The sequence below is a fragment of the Bemisia tabaci genome, chromosome 7 (assembly GCF_918797505.1).
Source record: "Bemisia tabaci chromosome 7, PGI_BMITA_v3".
Classification (NCBI taxonomy): domain Eukaryota; kingdom Metazoa; phylum Arthropoda; class Insecta; order Hemiptera; family Aleyrodidae; genus Bemisia; species Bemisia tabaci.
In genome coordinates, this window is record NC_092799.1 from 20,458,398 (window position 1) to 20,479,400 (window position 21,003).

Genomic DNA, 21,003 nt, shown 5'->3' on the forward strand with positions numbered 1-21,003 from the left:
GGGACGTATGCGTAGATAGCTAGCTTGAGGAAACTTTTAGCAAGTAACCCCCCCCCCCTCCCTTTACTTGCCTGGCCCCTGACTATGATGCCATTTTATCTGTTGGCCTCCGCGATCGCGCGCGACCGGTCACTGGTGAACTCTGATAACTGATGCTTCTTTCAAATACGTACATATTTTTTAATTTTCCACCTATTTCGATGTAAACAAAGTGCAGTTAGTGCAAAACTAATTACACTGCGAGTACGTTTTAACGTTACAAGTCCGGGAAATTTTGGAATTTTTGCGGTTTTTTGCGTTGCTTGTTTTTTAAGTTTGATGCGGTTTGAGAGCGGAAGACGAGGATGAGAGTGATGGGGAACTGAATATGAAGAAGAAGAATAAGGAGAAGCAGATGAAAGATAACTGTTACATGTTTAAATTTTTTTTTCTTTTCTTTTTTTTTCTAGCCATCTAGTGTTTTTCCTACTCTAAGTCCCTGTTCCGTCCTCTGAATGTAAATATGAATTTAAAGTAAAAGTGATCTTGAATATTCTCAAAGAATTCATAAATGTATTTCATTTGTTTTCTCACCGATCTTTATGCATAAGAATGATATCTTATGACAAAGTTTCGAAATTAACTTTGCAGTGAAGGGAATGATTTATCTGATGCAGCAGCTCATAACTGGGGAGGTATTTTTGCGTATTGGTGACACTTATTAGTAAGTTTTCATAATTTTATTCATAATTTATCCTCTTCCATCATGAAAAATTAAAAACTCCGTCCTACGAAGTAAAACACAGACGCCTAAACTTTGCACCTGTATAGTTTTCCCGACAAAATGCACAAATACGGGTCTTCAGGTACGTTGTTCACCAAAAATAACATTAAAAATGAATTCTACGCGAAAAATTACATGAGATATATGGTGCATAATCGATCAAATGACCAGGAATATTCGTTATCCTCGTAACATTGGAAGCGCAACGCTCCATGACCGGCCTCTCCCATTGACTCGATCCACCGTGCGGCGACCCTCTTTGCTCCTCTCTCCCACCACACCCCTCCGCTGTGTCTCGGCGGTTGGCGCTACGTGTCAAGCCGTCGTTGTGTCGCGCTAAAACGTGGTCTTGAACTTGACTGGCGAAGCTCAAGCTTTTGCACGACCCGTAACCTTGCCGAACGGATCTCCCCCCCCCCCCCCACCCGCACCGTACCGCGTCTCGGACCCACGCCACGTGCCCATTCGTCGAATACCACCGATCAGCAGGAAGGGACCAATCAGAGAGATGTCGTTTTCGGGAGTCAACGTAGACGCAATTAGGGATGTTTTGTGAGGGGGGGGGGGGGGGGGCATGAGTACCTCATAAAGGAGGGCTGGGGGCAGAGGAAGACACTGAAGGCTTTCCTAGCTTTAAAAGATGGCTTGATTGTCAACCGTTAATTAAAACCGGAAAATACCGTAGGAAATGATGTCATCAGGAGGAGTCAGGAAAATCGGTCATAGATCAGGAAATGAAGTGTACGTCAAACATTTTTTAACTATCCATGCAGTTTCAGCAAATGCACAAGTGAAACATTTGGGTGAATATGTCGATTCGTAAAATCAAATGAGTGTCAATGTCAATTCATTCGCGCAAATACTTAGCAAATTTCCTGTAAAATACCTGGAAAATCCCAAATGAAATTTAAGTAGACACTCGTAAGGATTTCCTCATCATTTTGGATTTGGAGAGCCTCCCTGGAAAACTTATGGAAAAATGAGCTGTCTCAGGAGCAATTTTGAGGACTTCTTAGCGGAAAATGGATCTACAAACAATTTAGCGAAATCCTCTACATTTTCTGGAGGGGACTAAGTAGATTTCTGGGTGAGAGTCATTCTCTCCGTTCTGCCCGTGGAAGTCAAACCTCAGACTATGGTAGATCCTAAAAATTTTCATAAAAATCTACGCTTGGCATTTTTAGCTTCTCTACTCGGTCTCTTGGCATTTTCCTGACTCGAGCATAGCTCTACACGCACATTGTATTAGATTTTCGAAGTTGGAGCACAATAATCCGTGTTAATTGGCAACGTTTGAAACAACATGATATAATCGCTTCATCCACTGCATTCTCAGCTCATCCCCTAGAATATCGCATCGAGCATTCAGAATTATTGCCAAGTGTTTTTCTTAAGTGTTCAAGTTGATGAATCATGAAAATAGGCCTAAAATTTACGAAAAACTGTGCTTTTAGCGTACACGTGTGTCCAATGCTAACGCTCATGGGACTCGATTCTTTGGATTCAATTCTCTTTTCTCATAGTTATAAAATTTGAAGGAAAATACACTTCAAAATGCTAAGTGTCCTCATTATGTATCATCGGAGGTATGCTTATTTCACGGAACATAACGGTAGATGACGTCGACTCTTCTTGATTTCCTCCATGCCCGTAACAGGCATTAAAAGCTCAGAACTTTCGTAGCTGATTCCTGCTGACAGTATCTGATTAATGTACGGGAATCCGCTCTCGAAGGGTTGTCGTTTTAATTTGACGCTTTGGTTCAAGAATTACACATCTTTGAATGCTCCAAAAAATCGTTTTATCCCAGAAGAATGATTCCTGTAGGATCAGACTTTTTTTATCCAAAATGTTAATAAAGCATAGCAAGTCTGGTGAGAGAATGACGGGTTGTTTAAAATCAACAGCTGACAGAAACGCAGTTACTTTGTTCTTAAATTGTAATGAAGAACAAACATAGGCGGATCCAGATTCAGACACTTTGAACGGGGGAAATTCTGAAGCGCACGTAAAATGCAGTTTGAGTTAATTTTGTCATGGATTATATTACACTGGAAAAAAAACACATTGTATCTAGAGTCCAGACTCTTGAAAACATTGACAGGAAAAAGGACTCTTGATTCAATCAGATTTAAGCTTAAATCAAAAGGAAATCCGCTCAAATAAGAGGCTTGGTTCTTGATTTAAGCTCAAATCTGATTGAATCAAGAGTATTTTTTCATGTCGATGTTTTTAAGAGCCTGGACTCTAGATCCAATGTGTTTTTTTTTACCAGTGTACTGAACACAGGCAGCCTTTCTTCTTTTCTCTGTTCCTTCCTCCTTCTTTTCCTCCCTTTTATTTCCTCCTGCTTTCGGACGAGCCCCCCCCCCCCCTTGGTCCCCCCGGTATCCACCCATGATAGCAAACCAGTAGTGCAAAAAGTAATCCCCCCCCAATCAAATTATTCTTTTACAATAGCTCTGTTGCAAATATCGGTTATTCAACAGTTCCTGGCGGAATTTTACTTTTTTATCATTTTCAAACCAGGAGAAACATCTGTCTCGGCGAATTTTCATTCCGCCCATGGAATGGTGCTTGAGCTCTCTGTGTTGATCCAATTACAGGGCATGCACTAATGAAGGAAAGTTCCGCTATGTGCGGAAACAGCAAACACGTGCTTCCTCGATATTTCCTGTAAAGCCGAAAAGGGCTTAGGCTCTTGTACTGCCAACAACGCTCAGTACTCAGCCGAGTATAATTGACTCTCAGCATTGGAATGCGATCTAGAGCAGTTCTACGGATTCTGTGTCCATATATTTCAGCCCCCGGGGAGTCCATAAATTTCTCCTCAGTCGCGTGGCGTGCTTTGCGATATATCGATCGATACGCCACTCGAACCTATAAAAAAGGATCGATTATCAGGGTGTTCGCAGCGAACACCTTAATAATCGATCTTTTACTATAGCTTCAAAAAGGGAAATATCGATTATCGATCATTCACACCTCGCCACTGCTCCTCACGTGTTGCTTCATCCTGTTAAAGTCATTCGGTCGCCCTAACATTGATTTTTCTCGCTTTGCCTGAGTGCCAATGTAGGGAGAGTACAGCCATGTCGGCGCTGCTCTCCGATTGGCTCCGCAGTTTAAGGCTTCCCATGGGGCCCTTAAGGATCGATATCGAAAGTATATGCAGTTTTGAATTCTCTCCTCGGTAGAACGGCAAAGGAAAAGAAAATCTGAAAATCGCATCTTGCGTGGATTTGAAGTAACAAGAGTCATATAAATTATAGGGAAAACTTGTGAAAATACTGGCATTGTAATAAAATACGTGTATAGGTAAAATTTTTCTTACTCTTTCTTGAATTTTGAAAAAAAGCTTTGCTAAATATATCTTCTAAGAAATAAATGGATGATAATCGAAGAAATGAATCGATAAATACATACATGTGAGTCGCTTTTATAGCGCTCTTTGGCGCTTTACGACGCCTAATCGCCACAAAGCTCGGTCTTCCCACAGGTCATCAGGGAGTTGACACTCCCTCATCTCACTTAACACCCCCTGTCGCCAACCTCTCACTGGGCGTCCCCAGCGTCCCCTGTCCCCTACGTCTCCTCCCAGAAGGAACCCAATCGAGCATCTTTTTTGGCAGCCTCTCTTCTGATCGTTAAATCATCGTCTACTTAATTTTTTGCAGGAGGAAATATGCTCCCATTCGAGCTGAAAACCGTCCCGCGCTCCGTTTTTTTTAAACAAAAATATCGTTTGGCCTACATTTTGCAATTAAGAACGAAAATTTTCGGCTCATCGCATAGAACATGCATGCGCATAGGAGAACTAATCGTACATACGTTGATTCTAAACTGAGCCTGAAATTGTGGTTATTCTACTTGCAAAATGTAGTCCATCCGGCGTCATTTTGCCAAACGCTGCCGAAGTGACTATTTTGTTCGTCGGTCGTGAGTGATTTTACATCGTGAACGTCGTGAGAACGATTCAGAATATCGAAGTCGTAAACAGTTTTTCGCTAACACATCGGGATTGTTCAATTGTGACAGTAGTCAATAGTTTTCAACTCTACTCATCGATATATTTCTTCGGAAATCGTGTTAAAAACAATGGCCGCCATGCGAAACGACGTCATAAAATTATTGACAAAAAGACAGGTCCAATAAAGTGCATGGAAGAATCGGGAAGATGTGAATTTACTACTGATGGTTATTTTTCTTAGTGCCCAGCAGAATTTTTTCCTTGCATTCTTTACCGTTCGATCATTACTCAAAATATGAAATAAATGTATACACTGAAAAAAAATCCTCGGCGTTTTTACCAAGGTCCGTTGGTACCTTTACCATCGCTCTTTTTTTTACCAATTATTGGTAATTTTACCAAGACAGACTGGTAAGCTTACCTACAAACCGGTATTTTTACTGTTTTTTTGGTAATAATACCACTTTTATTGTTAATCAATTCCCGGTAACTTTGCCATTTTATCTCGGTAATTCTACCACAGTCGATAAAAAATATTGGCGTTTTTACCAAGGTCCAGTAAAATTATCGAGAAAGTTCAATAATTTCACCGAGATTTCTCAGTAAAATTACCACTTCCGTAAATGGTAATTTTACCAAGAAAAAACTGGGATCAAACAGAACCTTGAATTCTTGGTAATTTCACCCTTTTCTTAGTAAATACACGGAGATTTTTTTTTTAAGTGATTTTTTCATTTTTATTTATACCGCAGAAAGCTGTAGAATTTCAATGACGAGTCTCAAATTGAACTCGAAAAATTGGCCCTGGAACTAATTTCTTCAGCTGATATTTTCGTAGGTAGAACGGCCATGGAGCTCTAATGAGTGGAAGGTCGAGAAAGTGAGAGTGCATCGTTTGAACCCGTTGTTTCCGAATGCATACAGAACTTAAATTGTGTACATATGAACAATGTAATTAGCAATTACTTACCATGATAATTTTTCTTCGATAACTGATCATTTTTTCTCTCTGAGTCTAAAACTAAATGAGCTGTCATTAACATTTCGTTTAAACACATTACATTACGACCGCAGTTTTATCTTTATTTCATTGTCAATTGCCTCCAGTACGTCACACGTTCGCGTAACCTTGACTTGAATTTAGTTGTCAATGAATTTTATCATTTACCTGCTCTCGTAGCGTTAGTGCACACCGTTATGATCTCCGTCGAATGTTATTAAGCCACGTGTGACAGAAAAATCATGAGCCTCTAATTAAATCATCAACATTTCTAAGTTTACCAGGCCGGGTTAGTCAGCCCAGACCTTCTTGTAATCGTTATTCAAGCGAAATATTTTGCTTTCGTCCTGAAATAATATTGTGTATAGTTTTATGATTTTTAATTGTTCTTGAATCATTCAGAGTCCTTTAATTGACCTAATTCAAAAGCATTTTGGAAATAGGATAGAGATAGATTTATTTCCGGTTGCTCCCGTTACGTTATCAATGTTCTTATCTTTCGATGAAAAATTTAAGGATCAGTAATCACAATTTAACGTTAAGATGTGGCCCAGCCAAATGATTACCGTGTTAATTCAAAGCGTGATTTTTACGTAAATATTAGTCATTCAACTGCAATTTTCACAGCTCAGTTGGTGAAAAGCTGCAAATCAGTTTTTTCCATTTATTTTTTTTAATCAGCAGATAATTTACTTGTTTTTAACGCAACGAAAGGATGAAATCTTATCGAATCGAACCGCTGAAAACCGTTTTGTCCGCCCATCAGCTGAGCTTAAGGTGATTCGATGGACGCCATATTTTGTGTCACAACGGCATGCGATATATCGCATCAATTGGTTCCATTTTTTCAGCTATTCGTCATTTTTCTCCAATTTTGAGATCGCAATTCTGTTATCAGGAGACTAAAGCACTCACTTACCAATTTTAACAAAGAAATTCAACGTAATAAAGGCGTGGTTTTTTTAGAGAGAAAATATCGCATTCGAGTGCAGTTTCGATATCAGTATCGATTGCGATGTTTTCTCTCTGAAAAAACCACGCTTTTATCACGTTGAATTTCTTTGTTAAAATTGGTAAGTGAGTGCTTTCGTCTCCTGATAACAGAATTGCGATCTCAAAATTGGAGAAAAATGACGAGTAGCTGAAAAAATGGAACCAATTGATGCGATATATCGCATGCCGTTCTGACACAATATATGGCGTCCATCGAATCACCTTAACCCAAACGCATACAGGTAAATCGTGTTTGCTTCTGTGTAGGCAAGTTCAACCGGAGGTTCTGCCTTTGATTCGGCGCTTTTGCCCGTCGGAAATATCAGTTCACGTAACAGGACTATCAAGTCCAAATCCTTGTTCCGTGAATAGCGTTTCATCAGCAGTGGCTTGGCGTGCTTTGCGATTTATCGATTGTTATGCCATTTAAACCTATGGAAAAGGATCGATAAACAGGACGGTGTTTGCAGCGAACACCTTCATAATCGATTCTTTACCATAGGTTCAAATGGCAGAACAATCGATACATCGCAATTCACGCCACGCCACTGTTAATCAGGCATAGGGAACGGGGACATACAGTTTGAGGCTTTACTGCAGTGCCCACCTTCACCGTGACGTATCACCACGTCAGAGCCAAGGTCAACAAGTTCCTCGTTGCCCTTTTCGTTTTTTGTTGTTTTGGTGAAGTTGAAGTTCGCCGTATTACGCCATCGTGGCGCCACTTTTGACTCGGATCCACTCTATGTTATAAAAAAGCGACGTCGAAGAATTCTACCAGCCCCATGTGGAACTGATCGGGAATTGATGCGTGAAAAATGAGTCGACGTTATTCATGGAAACATCCTTCCTTGTTGTCTGTTTATGTCCAACGACTGTGAGCTCGCCTCATCGACCGGACAGAACTAGTTTTGTAACTATACCAGATCCTATTTTAGATTTAGATTGTTGCTCGGAGATGCGACATTGCTGTATTGCCTTTGCCCGTACTCCCGACTCTTCTTAGCGTTCCTGCAGACCGATTATTGAAATTGATGTACAAAACTGTAGACAAAAAATACATAAGAGATATGGAGAGATCCTGCTGGTGGAAGGGGGAGGTTGCAATGGATAGACGAGCTAGGTAATAGACTAACTAACAGCAACCCACGAGAGACCCGATAGTTAGTCCATCATTTTCTCCCTTAGTCTACAGTAACCACCCAATTCAACCAATAGGATCGCTCCATACTCCCTATGTCTTGTTTGTCTACAGCTTTGTCTATCAATTTCAATAATCAGTCCGCAGAAAGATTATAAGCATAAAAAACGTCTTCATGTTCCTAAAATATCAAAAATTCACGTCGCTCAGAAGTAATAATTCAAGGAATCCCAAAAAGAAAGTCAGATTTTATTTCTTTGGTATCAAATAACCTCCATAAAAAGGAGTTTTTGTATAGCAAATTTTTTTCCTCAGCAAAGCTTCAAATTAATAATAAAATTATACTTAATAACAAGTATATTATAATCGCTTGTGCGACAGTTAAAGAAATTAAGTTCAACATTCAATAAAACCTTTCTCCTACGTGCGCAATCGAGTGTGAGCGAAAATTGGTGAATGTAAAGAAACGTCCGTGGCTCTACTTTTTAATCTCGTTATCTTGTGCTTTTTACTTTCGAAATGGATGTTGGCGTAATTTTGTTTGGAAAAGATGGTACGCACTTGTGTTACTTGCATTTGGACGCATCCATCGAAATACATCTGTTGATAATCCATTTCGTTCCGTAAGTTAATCACAACGCGTGATAGTCCTTGTCACTGTGTTTACGCGTCGAGTTTTTTCCTGCTCTAATTTCCCTTTTTTCCATCGTACTTCATATTATTTATCTTACTGCGCATAACTCAATGTCCTATCAATATTTGTGGAAAAATTCATTTTTTGTTTTCCATTCTGGTATCTTGAACTTTTCAGTCGCGGCGAATGCTGCTTCGTCGTACCTTCACCCATGATAGTCCGTGGAAGCAAAATTTTGAATGAAACATTTCGTCAAGTTGGGTTGAAAAGTCCGACTTTGGGATTTTAAAGTAATATGAAGAACAATTTGCATAAAGTTGCATAATCCGTCAATTTCTTACTCTCAGTAGGACTTTACTTTAACTTTTTCTTGAAAGTTCACGCGCCTTTATGCGGAGACTTCAAAATCTATGAATCCGATTAAGTATGATAGTTCAGTATGTTTTTCGATCCAAAATGTCTGTAGAACACTCTTCTTCGCTGTGATATCAATTATTCGATTTTGAGTACTTGGAGCTAAGGTCCATTTTCCCGTGGGCAGTCACATATTGTGTTAGGTGTCAAGTTCAAGTTTCTGTTTTTGTCAAAATTTATAATTGTTCATGATGGATAGTATCTGTAGTTACACATGATGTCTGGCATTTCTGACGTGATATCGATTAAGTGTTTTTCGAAAGTTTTTGACTAGATACCAAAAGGCTTACTGATGGCGTCACATTCTGAAATTTTCCCAGTAAGCCTTTTAAAGATAAGTCAAGTAGGTGTCAGTCCACGTGTAAGATCTTCGCTCTACTCGTCAAATTAATTGTCTTGTCCTCTTATATATTTTATGACCAGCTCATGTGATAGATAGCAAGCTCTCAGCACAGAAGTACTCACCTTTCTATTTTCTCTGTCTCCTCTCAGTTGAGTTAAAGAGAGAATGTGTTGTATCAATTTTTTTCATTTGTTGATTAGCTGAAGATGAATTCGATCCTGGCATCCTTTAATGGTTCCATGAATATGAATTATGACGTCCTCATACGGTAATAATTAAGAAACGTCTCACCGCAGATTGTAGGTGATAAATCGTAGATCAGATAAATTTGGATCAATCGTTGAAGGCAAATCGCTCCTATACGCTGATGTACTGTGTGACATTTTCATGCGGCTTATACAGTTTTTGGAGCTAATTCACGACTTGTCGGTCCTCACAAGTTTTCACTCCGCGTTCTTTACTCTGGCATGATGAAAATTCAGTAAGCCGTTTGTCTGCAATAAGCGGAAACCTCACAAATAGATTTTAATCCAAAGAACACCGAATTTTGCCAGCCGGTAAAGTAATATACCTCAAGCTCGAAAAGAACCAGAGTTCGTCTGCTGAACGTGTTAATTCTTCAGTCGTTTCTCTCCATCTTTTCTCCACTCACTTAATTGTGCTTGCTAACTACGCTTGCTAACGTAACTATGACATGACAACGAGTCGTGATTTCAATCGCCAATGTCTCGATATTAATACTTGATTCCAGTGGGATCACTGCCTTGATACTCTTTATGTAGCCTAATCTGTAAAAATAGGTTTAATGTGTTTCATTCAAGGAAAAAGTTTTCAGGATCTGTGTGATTTTAAGCGAATCAGATAGAAAATACTCAGAGTTTGAGATTAGGCACTCATAGGTCTAAAAATTTTCAAATTTGTCGCCTTTCTGCGCCTCTGTATCACCAACAGACCAATCGTGTCCGGCGCGATTTCATAAATATTATATTGAACTATATTAAGTTCGGGATCGAAGTGAGAACTTTCCCATCTTCAGGAAGTGGAATTTTTGGGAAAGTTATCAAGAACTCCCGGCTGAAATTTATCTCACTCAGAAACTTTGATAGCTGAACATCACACACACCAGCACAAACAGCAATCACTCTCTTCTTCCCTAGAAATAATCCCTGTAATTTCTCAGGAATTCTCGTTCCCAGAAATATACTTTGGAACTTTCCAAGGAACTTCAGTCCTCATAATATTGTGGGAAATTTTCCCAAGGAATCTCCGCTCCCGGCACTGAACTTTCCAGGAAACCTTAATCCTCAAACGTTGTGACATTACCAGATGCGTCATTTTTCCTATTAGGAGGGGAGGGGGCAAACGTTGTTCGGAAACGGCAAAATTTGCTGGAGGGGTAAAATTTAAAAAAATCTTCCAAATTTCCCCAAACTAGCTCAACTTTCACCGGAACTGACCCTCAGAAGACCGGGTCGTCCATAAAATGCGTAACGTTCCAGGGTATAGTGGGGTCGAAACTCGAAAATTCCGAAATTTAGCATCACGTATCTTATCCCAAAAGTTAAGGTTACGATGCGGAGGGTGGCAGCTGTGATTTCCTTCCCTGTCTTCTCCGAATGCACTGAAACAAAAAAGTTACGGGCTCTATAGAAATTCCGTCCGTTCCATGCTCAGAGGCCGAAATTTCCAGGTGCTATGCCCGGAACATTCGGCCTCTGAGCCCGGAACGCGGACGGAATGTCTATATAGCCCGTAGGTACGGCTTCCACGGCCGGAGTTTTTTTCCAGTGTAACGTCCCAGAAAGTTATTATTGTCATGGGAACGGAGTTCCCCATGATATTACAATCGTTCCGTTGCTTTCGCAATGGGATTCCCTATACCTCTGCGACCTTGAGCGTTTCGCCCAGTCTCCGATTTTTGGTTGATTTTCCGATGTATCAAAAACCGTTGTATTTTTTAGCCAATCATGTCTCTACGTCAAGTTGTGTTGATTGCTAAAATTCGCTTTCAGCGAGTTTTTTTCCACCTCGAGATGTCGTGTCTGACTGGTAAATCTGCGCAGATCCACGAAGTTCCGTTTTTAGGCAAATTCTTTTTTTTGGGAGGTTCTGATTGGTTATTTTTCGCCATCAGTTTTCTGTTCGTTGGTGCAAAAGATCGCCTACCTCGTTGCTCTTGAGAAGCCGCCATTATCCCACCTCAAATTTTAAACATAGATATAAAGAAATAATAACCATCGTACAAGGTGGAAAATTGCTCTGGAGGACCCGTTACGGATATATGAGCCAAAATCAGAACTCGATTGATGGATTTAATCCATGAATACAGAAATATTGCCTCAGCTTACTGCCGCGATCGCAAATGCATCCTGATATGAACCTCGTGACACATGACAGCATAGGTAAACAATGTCTCACAGAATAATGCGGTTGATCCGTTGTGTCTTATCACGCCAGTGGCCGAACCGTTGAAATCTCAAGGACGTCTTTTGTGAAGCCCCGCTCAGCGTCCGAGATCACTTAACTGTTCTCTTTTTCATCACTCGTATTCGAGCGGCGAGATAGCTCAACGGGCTGCGATGCTGTTTTGCCTCTGGGAGAGTGACACTTTTTTTGCGAGCGGGGGTTCGAATCTCGCAGGGGACAGTTAATTTTTACTGGTTGTATTGAATGTTTTAGACCAATCATCTAACAATAATTAATACTTGGCAACTTAGGAAGCACATAGGTCCCTTATGATGCGTATTCGGGCATATGTGTAGAGTAAAAATATCATACGTAGGGTGTCCCAAAAGTACCGGGACCGGTTCTGTAACTTCAAAAGTAAGATAGATACAGACATGATTTTGGTCTCATTTTAAAGATCAACTCAATACCTATCGATTAAAACCAAGATCAGCTCAATCGAGTAAAAATTGACCGAGTTATGACAATTTGAAATTAGTGAGGAAAGTTTACCCCTATGGTTTTTAGGAAGATTTTTCGCTTACCAGGATTTAAAAAGTTAATATTCGTATCCACTTTCCTCCGAATCTTCCATAACTTCCTTTTGCTTCTCAAAGTACCGTCCATCAAACCGGATGCACTTTTTCATGCGCTCTTGCCACTTATCCAACATTGTTTTCCTGAATTCTTCCTCTGGGATGGAGTTGAAGAAGTTTTGAATTGCATTCTGGATTTCGGTCTTCGATACGAATCTTCGCCCGCGAAGCTCCTTTTTAAGCGTGGGAAACATCCAAAAATCACATGGAGCCAAGTCAGCGCTATAAGGGGGATGAGGGATTGTTTCAACTCCATTTTTACTCATGAATTCACGTGTTAAGCTCGATGTGTGAGGCCGCGCATTGTTTTGATGGAGTATCCACGAAGCTTTCAAGTCCGACCGGTTCCAGGAAATGTGCATTCTCAACTCCTTTAGTACTTTGCAATAATACGCACTGTCAACTGTTGTGTTTGATGGTACAAAATGTTGATAAATGACACCTCTAAAATAAAAAAACACAAAACGCAATAGTGTATTTCCTTCGGAAAATACACTAATAAGCATCACTTTATCGGCCGACTTTTCGAGTTACGGCGATGAAGAATCTTCCTTAAAAATCGTAGGCGTAAACTTTCCTCGCTGATTTCAAATTGCCATAACTCGGTCAATTTTAATCCGATTGAGCTGATCTTGGTTTTAATCGATAGGTATTGAGTTGATCTTTAAAATGAGATCAAGATCATGTCTGTGTCTATCTTACTTTCGAAGTTACAGAACAAGTCCCGGTGCTTTTGGGACGCCTTATGTATACTTTACGCGAACTTTAAGCGAACCTGAAACTTAAATGCGTTAACTTCCGAAAACCATATATATAATCCAACGAAAATAAATAATTGGTACATAACAGCTTTCTTGTATGCAAAGAAAATAATTAAAAATGTTAAAAAAGAGATGTCAACACAAAATTACATAGCCCCTTCAATTCAGAAGATACTACAAACGAACTGTACCTTAACATTTTCATATCTCAGAAGCTAACGTTCCCATGACGAATATTGCTATCGCTAGCGATTGCAAAATCCAACTTGTTAATTTTTTGAACTTTTCAGGTTGTGTAAATTTTTTAAGTGATCAATAAACAAAAAACGTCGAAAAGTGTTGATAAAAAGCGTTGACTAGTGCGATGGAAAAGCTTTGAGAGGTGTCGAGCGATCGGGGCTTCCGGAAGAATCACCGAAGAACGGGCAAGCGGGTCAAATGCTCCCGACGAACAATGCGACCGACATGCGCCCCGCTATAATTATCGAATCGAACTTGACCCGCGCGACCCTCATCAGTGCGAGTGTGAACGGCCGCCGTCGGCCCACATCTTGTCGCCGCTACAATCGAACTGTCTCGATCGAACACTTCGACGAACGACCCGTCATCGATACATCGAAATAAAATCGATACATCGAAATAGAATCAATCCGTCGACTCTGCGAAAACGATAAACGCGGCAGCTGACCCCGGTGCTGGACTAATGGTGATCTGGTGGCAGCTCTACTCGAATCCCTGTAGTTTTCAGCCCAAGCCAATGTTCGTTTTCACCACCACTCTCTTCTTCGCTGTACTTTCGTTCTACTTAAGGTAAGACCCCCTCGAACCGAGACTTTTCTGTGGATGTGGATCAGAGGCGGATCCAGCAATCTGGCAACGCCTGTTTTCCTCCGTTTAAACCTATGCTAAATAATCGATTCTTGTCGGAGCATCTGGCCCATCCAAGAATCGATACATTTCTATAGGTTTAAATCGAGAAAAGACAACGTTGCCAATTTGCTGGATCCGCCAAGATTAGGGTGACAGGTTTTTGGAGAGGCGGGGGAAGCTTGTAAAAGTTGGGAAATTTTTCCGCAACCCTGGAAAGTCAAGGAATTCTTCTCGGCGAATTTCACTGTGAAAGCTCGGGATTTCCTTTCAGCCAAGACATGGAATTTAATCCGTTTCCAGAGAATTTACGCTGAAATTTTTTTTTGTGAATTTTTTTTTTTGAAAAATCATGGCGTTCAAGAAAATATGAATAAAATCAGGAAATTCTAAGTGCAAAACCTCTGAATACTCAGAGACTACTGCAGGAATCCAAGAAAAATTGTCTCCCTGAAGAATGCGAATTCCCTACAGAAATCGAACCTAATTTCCTGTTAAAACTTATTTGAGACGGCAGCCATTTAAACGACGCCTTTGTTCGTTGATGCCTTTCGAAATCGGTTGATTTTCCCTCAAAATCCATCTTTATTGGGCATGGACTCCCCTTAAAGAACCGGCAATAGTGATAATGCATTGTGTCTACAACCTCTCTCAAGATCATTCTGGAAGTTGACAAGCATTCATTGAGGAGTGCGGTTGACCGAGCAGGTATAATGCGACATGCTTGCTGCCCCGGCTGTTTCCAATCGGAAAATTATCATATTTCCTCATTCCTCATAAATTTAAGTCGTCCGGGTGCCACCTCGTATTGTCTCACTCATTCCTGTCCTAGTTTTTAAGCTTGGCTCATTTTGATTCATCGATCTCACCGCTACGCACAGTGGATCGAGGCGATCTACCAGGCCGGTCATGAAATTTTTGACGGAAACGGCGAATTTTGCTGTTTATTTTGTCACATTTGAAATTTGAGAAAAAAATTTCACGCACGGTTGTCGCAGTCGGGGAATACTGGGAAAACCGGGAAATGTCAGGGAATTTTAAAAGCCAGGGAAAACCTGGAATTGTCGAGGAAAATGATAAAAATGTCGAAAATGTCAGGGAAAAATTGTCAAGTCACCTTTATTTACTTTCTAGACTAGGCGAGACGTTTCATACAATAGATTTTGCGTAAGAACTATCTGAAATTTTATCTTTTCAGAAACTTTTGTAGGGGACAGTCACAAGACAATATTGTAAAAAAGAGGTAAAATTTCGCGTACTCACTTGCGCTATTTGACAATTTTATGGTTCTGGTTGTGGTTAACCATAAAGTTGTTAAAAAGCGCAAGTGAGTACGCAAAATTTTATCTCTTTTTTATGTATTTTAAACAATCTGGCATATCATCAATTGTCAGGGAATTTTACCAAAATGTGACAGGAAAATGTCAGGGAATTTAATTTTCTTCATTTTGTGGCAACCCCGACAGGATTCCAGTGGAATAATTTTCTAAACCTCAATGTTTTGTCTAAACGGAGTTATAAACTTGTAAATTTATCAAATTTTGTCCGACCTCTCTCATTGACTCGATCCACTGCGCTACGCATGTCTGTGTACAGTTAATTTTTTCATCCAGACCCATTGCCATTCCCTTCCCTGCTTTAAATCGCAATGTTTTGTCGTCTTGAAAAATCTCGACACACTGATCGCCAAAGTGTGAAACCACGCAACTCCTTTTGCGTCGTTGCAGACCTCCTGTCATTCTTCATTTTTTCTAATTTCTTTTAATTCTCTATTTTTTGTAACTTATTGAAAACTTTTTTGATTTTTCTTCTTTGTTAGGAGAATATTACGCATTTTCCAGCCACAAAGTTGGCTTTTTTTTCCCCGTGAAAATAAAAAAAGAGCGAAAATTTTGAAACACCGCAATGGATACTTGTAGTCTCGCACTTTGACCATTGATATCTCGTTCATAGTCAGTGTCCATATCTGAAACCAATGATGCACCATTTCACTATTTTTTTTTGGAGATGGCAACTATGTACAAACAATGCAATGTATCAACGTCAAAAACACATTGATGCAATCTCGCATTTTCTATATAGTAACCCACTCATTTTCAAGCCCAAAAAATTATGCGTGACGTTTTAACTCATGTTTTTCAAGATTAAAAATATGCGAAAGGAATAAAACAATATTTTTCGCCAGTTTTTATCAGAGTCGTGTCTATGACAGAATATTTCGCACGTTTTTGCTTTTATGAAGATTGAAAATCTCTGCTGAAATCATATCAGATTTTTTATCCCACGCCACGTCACGTCAAAAGCAGGAACGACGCGACGTTGACGTCATCACCTTGAACCACAGAGTTTGTAATATTCTCTGCGGTTTCAATGCGAGCATGGAAGCACTGGGTGACAATTTCTTAATAAATCAGATGAAAACCTGTGAATGTCAAGAATTAAACACATTAAGACAGTACATCAATGTTAAAATAAAATTTAAAAACTCACCAGTCAGAGAAAATTCAAAAATTTTGAATTTTCTCTGGCTGGTGAGTTTTTAAATTTTATTTTAACCTTTGACCTAGTCTGATACTTTTAAAACATTTGAGTATATCAATGGCTAAAGTACGAAACCACATATCTTCTCTTGCGACGTTGCAGACTTCTTATAATACTCAATTTTTTCTGTGGAAAACTATTCAACATAATTTTTTTAACAATTCATCGATTTTTCCTCCATGTGTAAGCAGAATATTCTGTATTTTCAAGCCGTAAAGTAGGGTTTTCTCTCATCGAAATGATTATAAAGAAGCAGAGATTTTGAGACACCGCAATGGAGATACGTGGGCCATTTACAAATCGACAGCTATTTATTATAACTATTAGACGGATTTAACCGGAACATTTCAAGTCTCTTCGTCGCTTAATTTTCTGTTTAAAAAATATATCATCAAAAAAAAAAAAAAAAAAAAAAAAAAAAAGTGGCAATTTGAGAAATTTAGGTTGTAGTAAGGTTGAATCGTACTTTTAACAAATAAAATCCCAGAGAAAAGCCACGAAAGGTAAAAGATTTTTGAATCCCGAGGGTACTCGAACACTGAAGTAAGTTTATCCTATATACGTCTTAACACGGCCACGAGAAAATAGGACGTTCCTATACCCTCCTCTTATCCTCCAACGTGAGCTTATCTAGGCTGAGGTTCGAAATGCCAAATAATAGTATCGATCTGAGCCCTTTTTTGGTGCGCCCTACTCTTTTCTCTCAATTATTCAGCGAGGTCACATCTGTCGAGGCTACCGTAATTGTTCTCGGCCGTGTCATTGGAAGTATGAATTTTTTAAAAGCCTCTCGTCTACTTCAGATCACAGCGTAGAATCGAAAGATTCCTCAAGAGTGATTCGCCCTTACCATCTGTCAATCACCCCTAAAGTTTAGGGTTAATATCGAATATGGACGGCGTAAGTCCGCAACCATGTATCTCGTTTGCGGTGTTTGAAAATCCCCGCGTCTGTATTATTTTTTTAAAGGAGGACAAATTGACATCATTCCTTGAAGTTTTTGCAGAATTTTCTTTGCACAGAGAAGAAAAATCACGGCGGTTTTAAAGAATTGCCGTTGAGTAGCTTTCCGTTTAAAAAAGTTCGTTCGACTGGAAGTCTGGGACATCGCAAACCGAGATACAGGTTTGCGGACCTACACCGTCGATATGCGTTTTTCACACACGTTCCTCCGTGTTCCACCACGTGTTTCGATTGCGATTCCAAATGAGCGCGGATATTACTACTGCGACTTCGGAGTTAGGGATAAAGGCGCAGCGCAGCGGAGCGCCTTCAATTTTCATGTATGCAATACGGATGTCCTTCGAGCACGAATAGTTGCATCCAGGTCGATAACCCAACTAAATACGATTTGATTAATGTTCTGCCGTGATAGCGAAGAGAGCCGTAAGTGCAAAATTTTCGAAATCGAGTTTTCTTCAAAATTCGTCTAAACTCTTTTAGATGAAATTACTGACACAGCTAAAACAGCAAAATTCATCCTAATTTAATGAAAACGAGACGTATGTAAAAGCCGTAAGTGCACAAAAAATGACACAGTTTTTTTCAAGACAGCCGTAGATGCATGAGAGCCAATGAAAACAGTGCTTTCCAGTAAAGTGCCGCCCTCTTCTGCCAATTTCTAACCTGCAAATGTGTTTGTTGTGCGTCCAAAACGCAACCACGAAAGCGTGCAGAAGATAGCACTTACGGCTGTCTTGCCTAGCAATAACCTAGCATGAAAATGAAAAATACCCTTTTTATGTAATGGAAATAAAATCAGTCGATTTTGAATCATCCATACGATTTCCAGGAGTCTTCCGGACGATTAGTGGCAATTTGACAAAGAACGGAGGCTTCTTTCAATAAAATGATCTTGTCAGAAGCTTCTGAGCCCGTTTTCTCAAAACTTCATTTTTGCACTTACGGCTCTCTTCGCTATCACGGCAGTGTTATTGTATTCCCGGTGGCCTTTCGATCGTGCCAGACCTCACTTTCCTGTCCCTTTATCCATTTTATTACTTTAAACTTTAATTCACGTATTATTTCGAATGTTGCAGGATAACGGAGACCGGCGAAGCAGGAGTAGTCTTCACGTTGGTGGACTCGACGACCGCGGAGCTGCAGAAGCATGCGAACATCGTGGCGCCGACCCTGAGGATCCCGCTGCAGAACGCCTCCCTCTTCAACGGGACGCCGCTGAGCGGGCCGACGTCGAACGGCTCGCAGGACCACCAGGGCCACCCCGTACAGCGTCCGGTGTACGTCGTCCGTGCCGAGCCCAAAGTCGTCAGCAAACATGCCGTCCCCGAGGTCCCCGAGCCGGAGCCCGAGAAGAACGACACCGGCCCTGGGGTCGCTCCGCCCGTCCCCGACAAGCCCTCGCCGCCGGCCCCGCCCGCCGGGGACCACGACAACGTCATCATCGTCCCGCAGGTGGAGCCCGCCGCGGCCCAGTCCCACGAGGACATCCCGTCCTTCAACGAGTGGGCCCAGAAGCAGTTGGCCGAGGCTGAAAAGAAGAAGGGTATGTCTCCGCCTTATCGGAAATAATATTTTTTGGAATTATATTTTATTTTTTATGGGAGTTGAGAAAGATATTGTGCACGATATCAAAACCAGGCAGCTGGTTTGGTATGGACACGTGCGGAGAATGGCAGATAGTCGGTTGCCCAGAAAGGTATTTGATTGGGTTCCTCCCGGAAGAAGGCGGCGTGGACGTCCAGTAAAAGGTTGGCGGGAGGGAGTGGAGGGGGAGATCAGACGGTGTAATCTGCCCGATGATTTGTGGGAGGATCGATTCCGATGGCGATTTGGAGTCGCAGAGCGCTCTAGTGCGCTGAGCTAACGGCTTGATATGTATGTATATTTTTTATGCGGTGAGCAGGGTTGCCGGCGCACAGTGGATCTAGTCAATGAGAGAGGTCGGACGGAATTCTGAAACTTTAAGCGCTTATAACTCCGTTTATACAAAATTTGAGGTTCCAAAAGTAGCTTCAATGGTTTCGTCGTAAAATTCTCCTCTAGAAGCACCCCTTAAAATGTAGAATGTGGCGAAATAAACATCAAAATTTGCAGTTTTAGTAAAAAATTTCATGTCCGACCGCTCTAATTGACTCGATCTACTGTGCGGCGGTCCGGAAGACCGGGAATATCAGGGAAAGTCAGGGAATTCGCGGGGAAACACGGGAAACTGGATCGCTGATTTAACAATTAAATTGTAAAAAAAAATGTCCGACAAATGTACATTTTACAATAGTGGAAAGCTTTAACCACGGGGGTGGCTAAATTAGCAGTTTTTTTTTATTGTAAAATCTACATTGAAACATGTCGGACACTCTTTTTAACTACTAAATTGTTAAATCAGCGATTTAATTTTTTCCTTGAAGTCGGGGAAATTTCTAACATATCTACTGATCACTAAAACATATGATAGTGAAAATAAGGCTGAGCAACAAGGAAAGTACATTTAAATTAAAAATAAAATCGCTAAAATTTAAAAACTCAATCTTTCCCTACTTAATTATTTGTCCGGACGACGTTTAGGAGGGTCCCGAGGGTCCGCTGCCCTCCCTCTTCAGCGGCCACAGTGCGGCGATAGTCGCACTATCGACGACAAAGAATTAAGTAAGGAAAGATTGAGTTTTTACATTTTAGCGATTTTATTCTTAACTGAAACATATCACTGATCCTCAAACTGTTCACCCTTTCTGGTCACTTTTAAGGCTTACCATCTTTTGTCCAGCCACTGAATGCCTTTTCCCTCAATTTGATCTCTAAACAAGGAAATATTGTCCAAAGTATATTTTTTTTAAAAGAAAAAGTCGAAATTTGGTTCAAAAGTCAAGGAAATAAGTCAGGGAATTAATTAGAAAATTTTGGAGTCAGGGAAAAGGAAAATAATCGGGGAAAAGCCAGGAAACTTGAAGATAAAGAAATCATGGCAACCCTATGTAAGCACTCGCATGAATCAGGATTTTTATACTACTTGAAACCAAAAGGTTTGGATTCTTCAGATCCCCTCTCACCCATGACCCAGAATATTTGTTAAGAAAAAGGTAATTCCTACGATGTTTGGGCATTTTTGTCTTTGAGCTTCCTCGAGCATCATACTTTTGAGACTAGAGGGCGAAGCCTCGAACAAGTAGAATATTGGTTTCAGGACATTTTGCAGGACTTTCAAGGTTTTCCCACCTTGTTATACCTGAACCGGATAAACCTCTATATTTGCCTCAGCCAAAGGCTCCTAGATTTTTCCAGTGTACGATAAGTATCTTGATTTGTTTTGCGAGGAAAGATCTGTACTTTTAAAGGATGCCTGTCATTCTTAATACGCTCAATTTCGTAGAATACTGGGCAACACCTCTGTTGTGAAATAGTTGCTTCAGGCGCCGGCCGCCGCACGGCGGGCGGGCGGGCGGCCAGCGCGAAACGCGCATCGGCGCCTACAAACCTAAGTGGATACTTCAAGCATTGTGCAGTACGTGAAGTATCCACTTAGGTTTGTAGGCGCCAGTGAGCCGCTCGCGCTGGCAGCACGCCGCTCCGCTCTGTTA

General features: G+C 40.7%; 1 protein-coding gene across 3 annotated transcripts in view; it reads left to right on the forward strand.

Moving 5' to 3' along the window:
- Window positions 1-21,003, forward strand: part of LOC109029628 (SUN domain-containing ossification factor) — a 65,203-nt gene that overhangs the window by 32,100 nt on the left and 12,100 nt on the right. For 2 of the 3 annotated variants that reach the window (XM_019040172.2, XM_019040171.2), the window contains exons 2-3: window positions 13,351-13,870; window positions 18,508-18,974. In XM_019040172.2, coding sequence (XP_018895717.1) covers window positions 13,764-13,870; window positions 18,508-18,974 — 574 coding nt within the window. In that variant the 5' untranslated portion in view covers window positions 13,351-13,763. The remainder of the gene's footprint in view (window positions 1-13,350; window positions 13,871-18,507; window positions 18,975-21,003) is intronic. The other variant, XM_019040170.2, reaches the window with a different exon arrangement.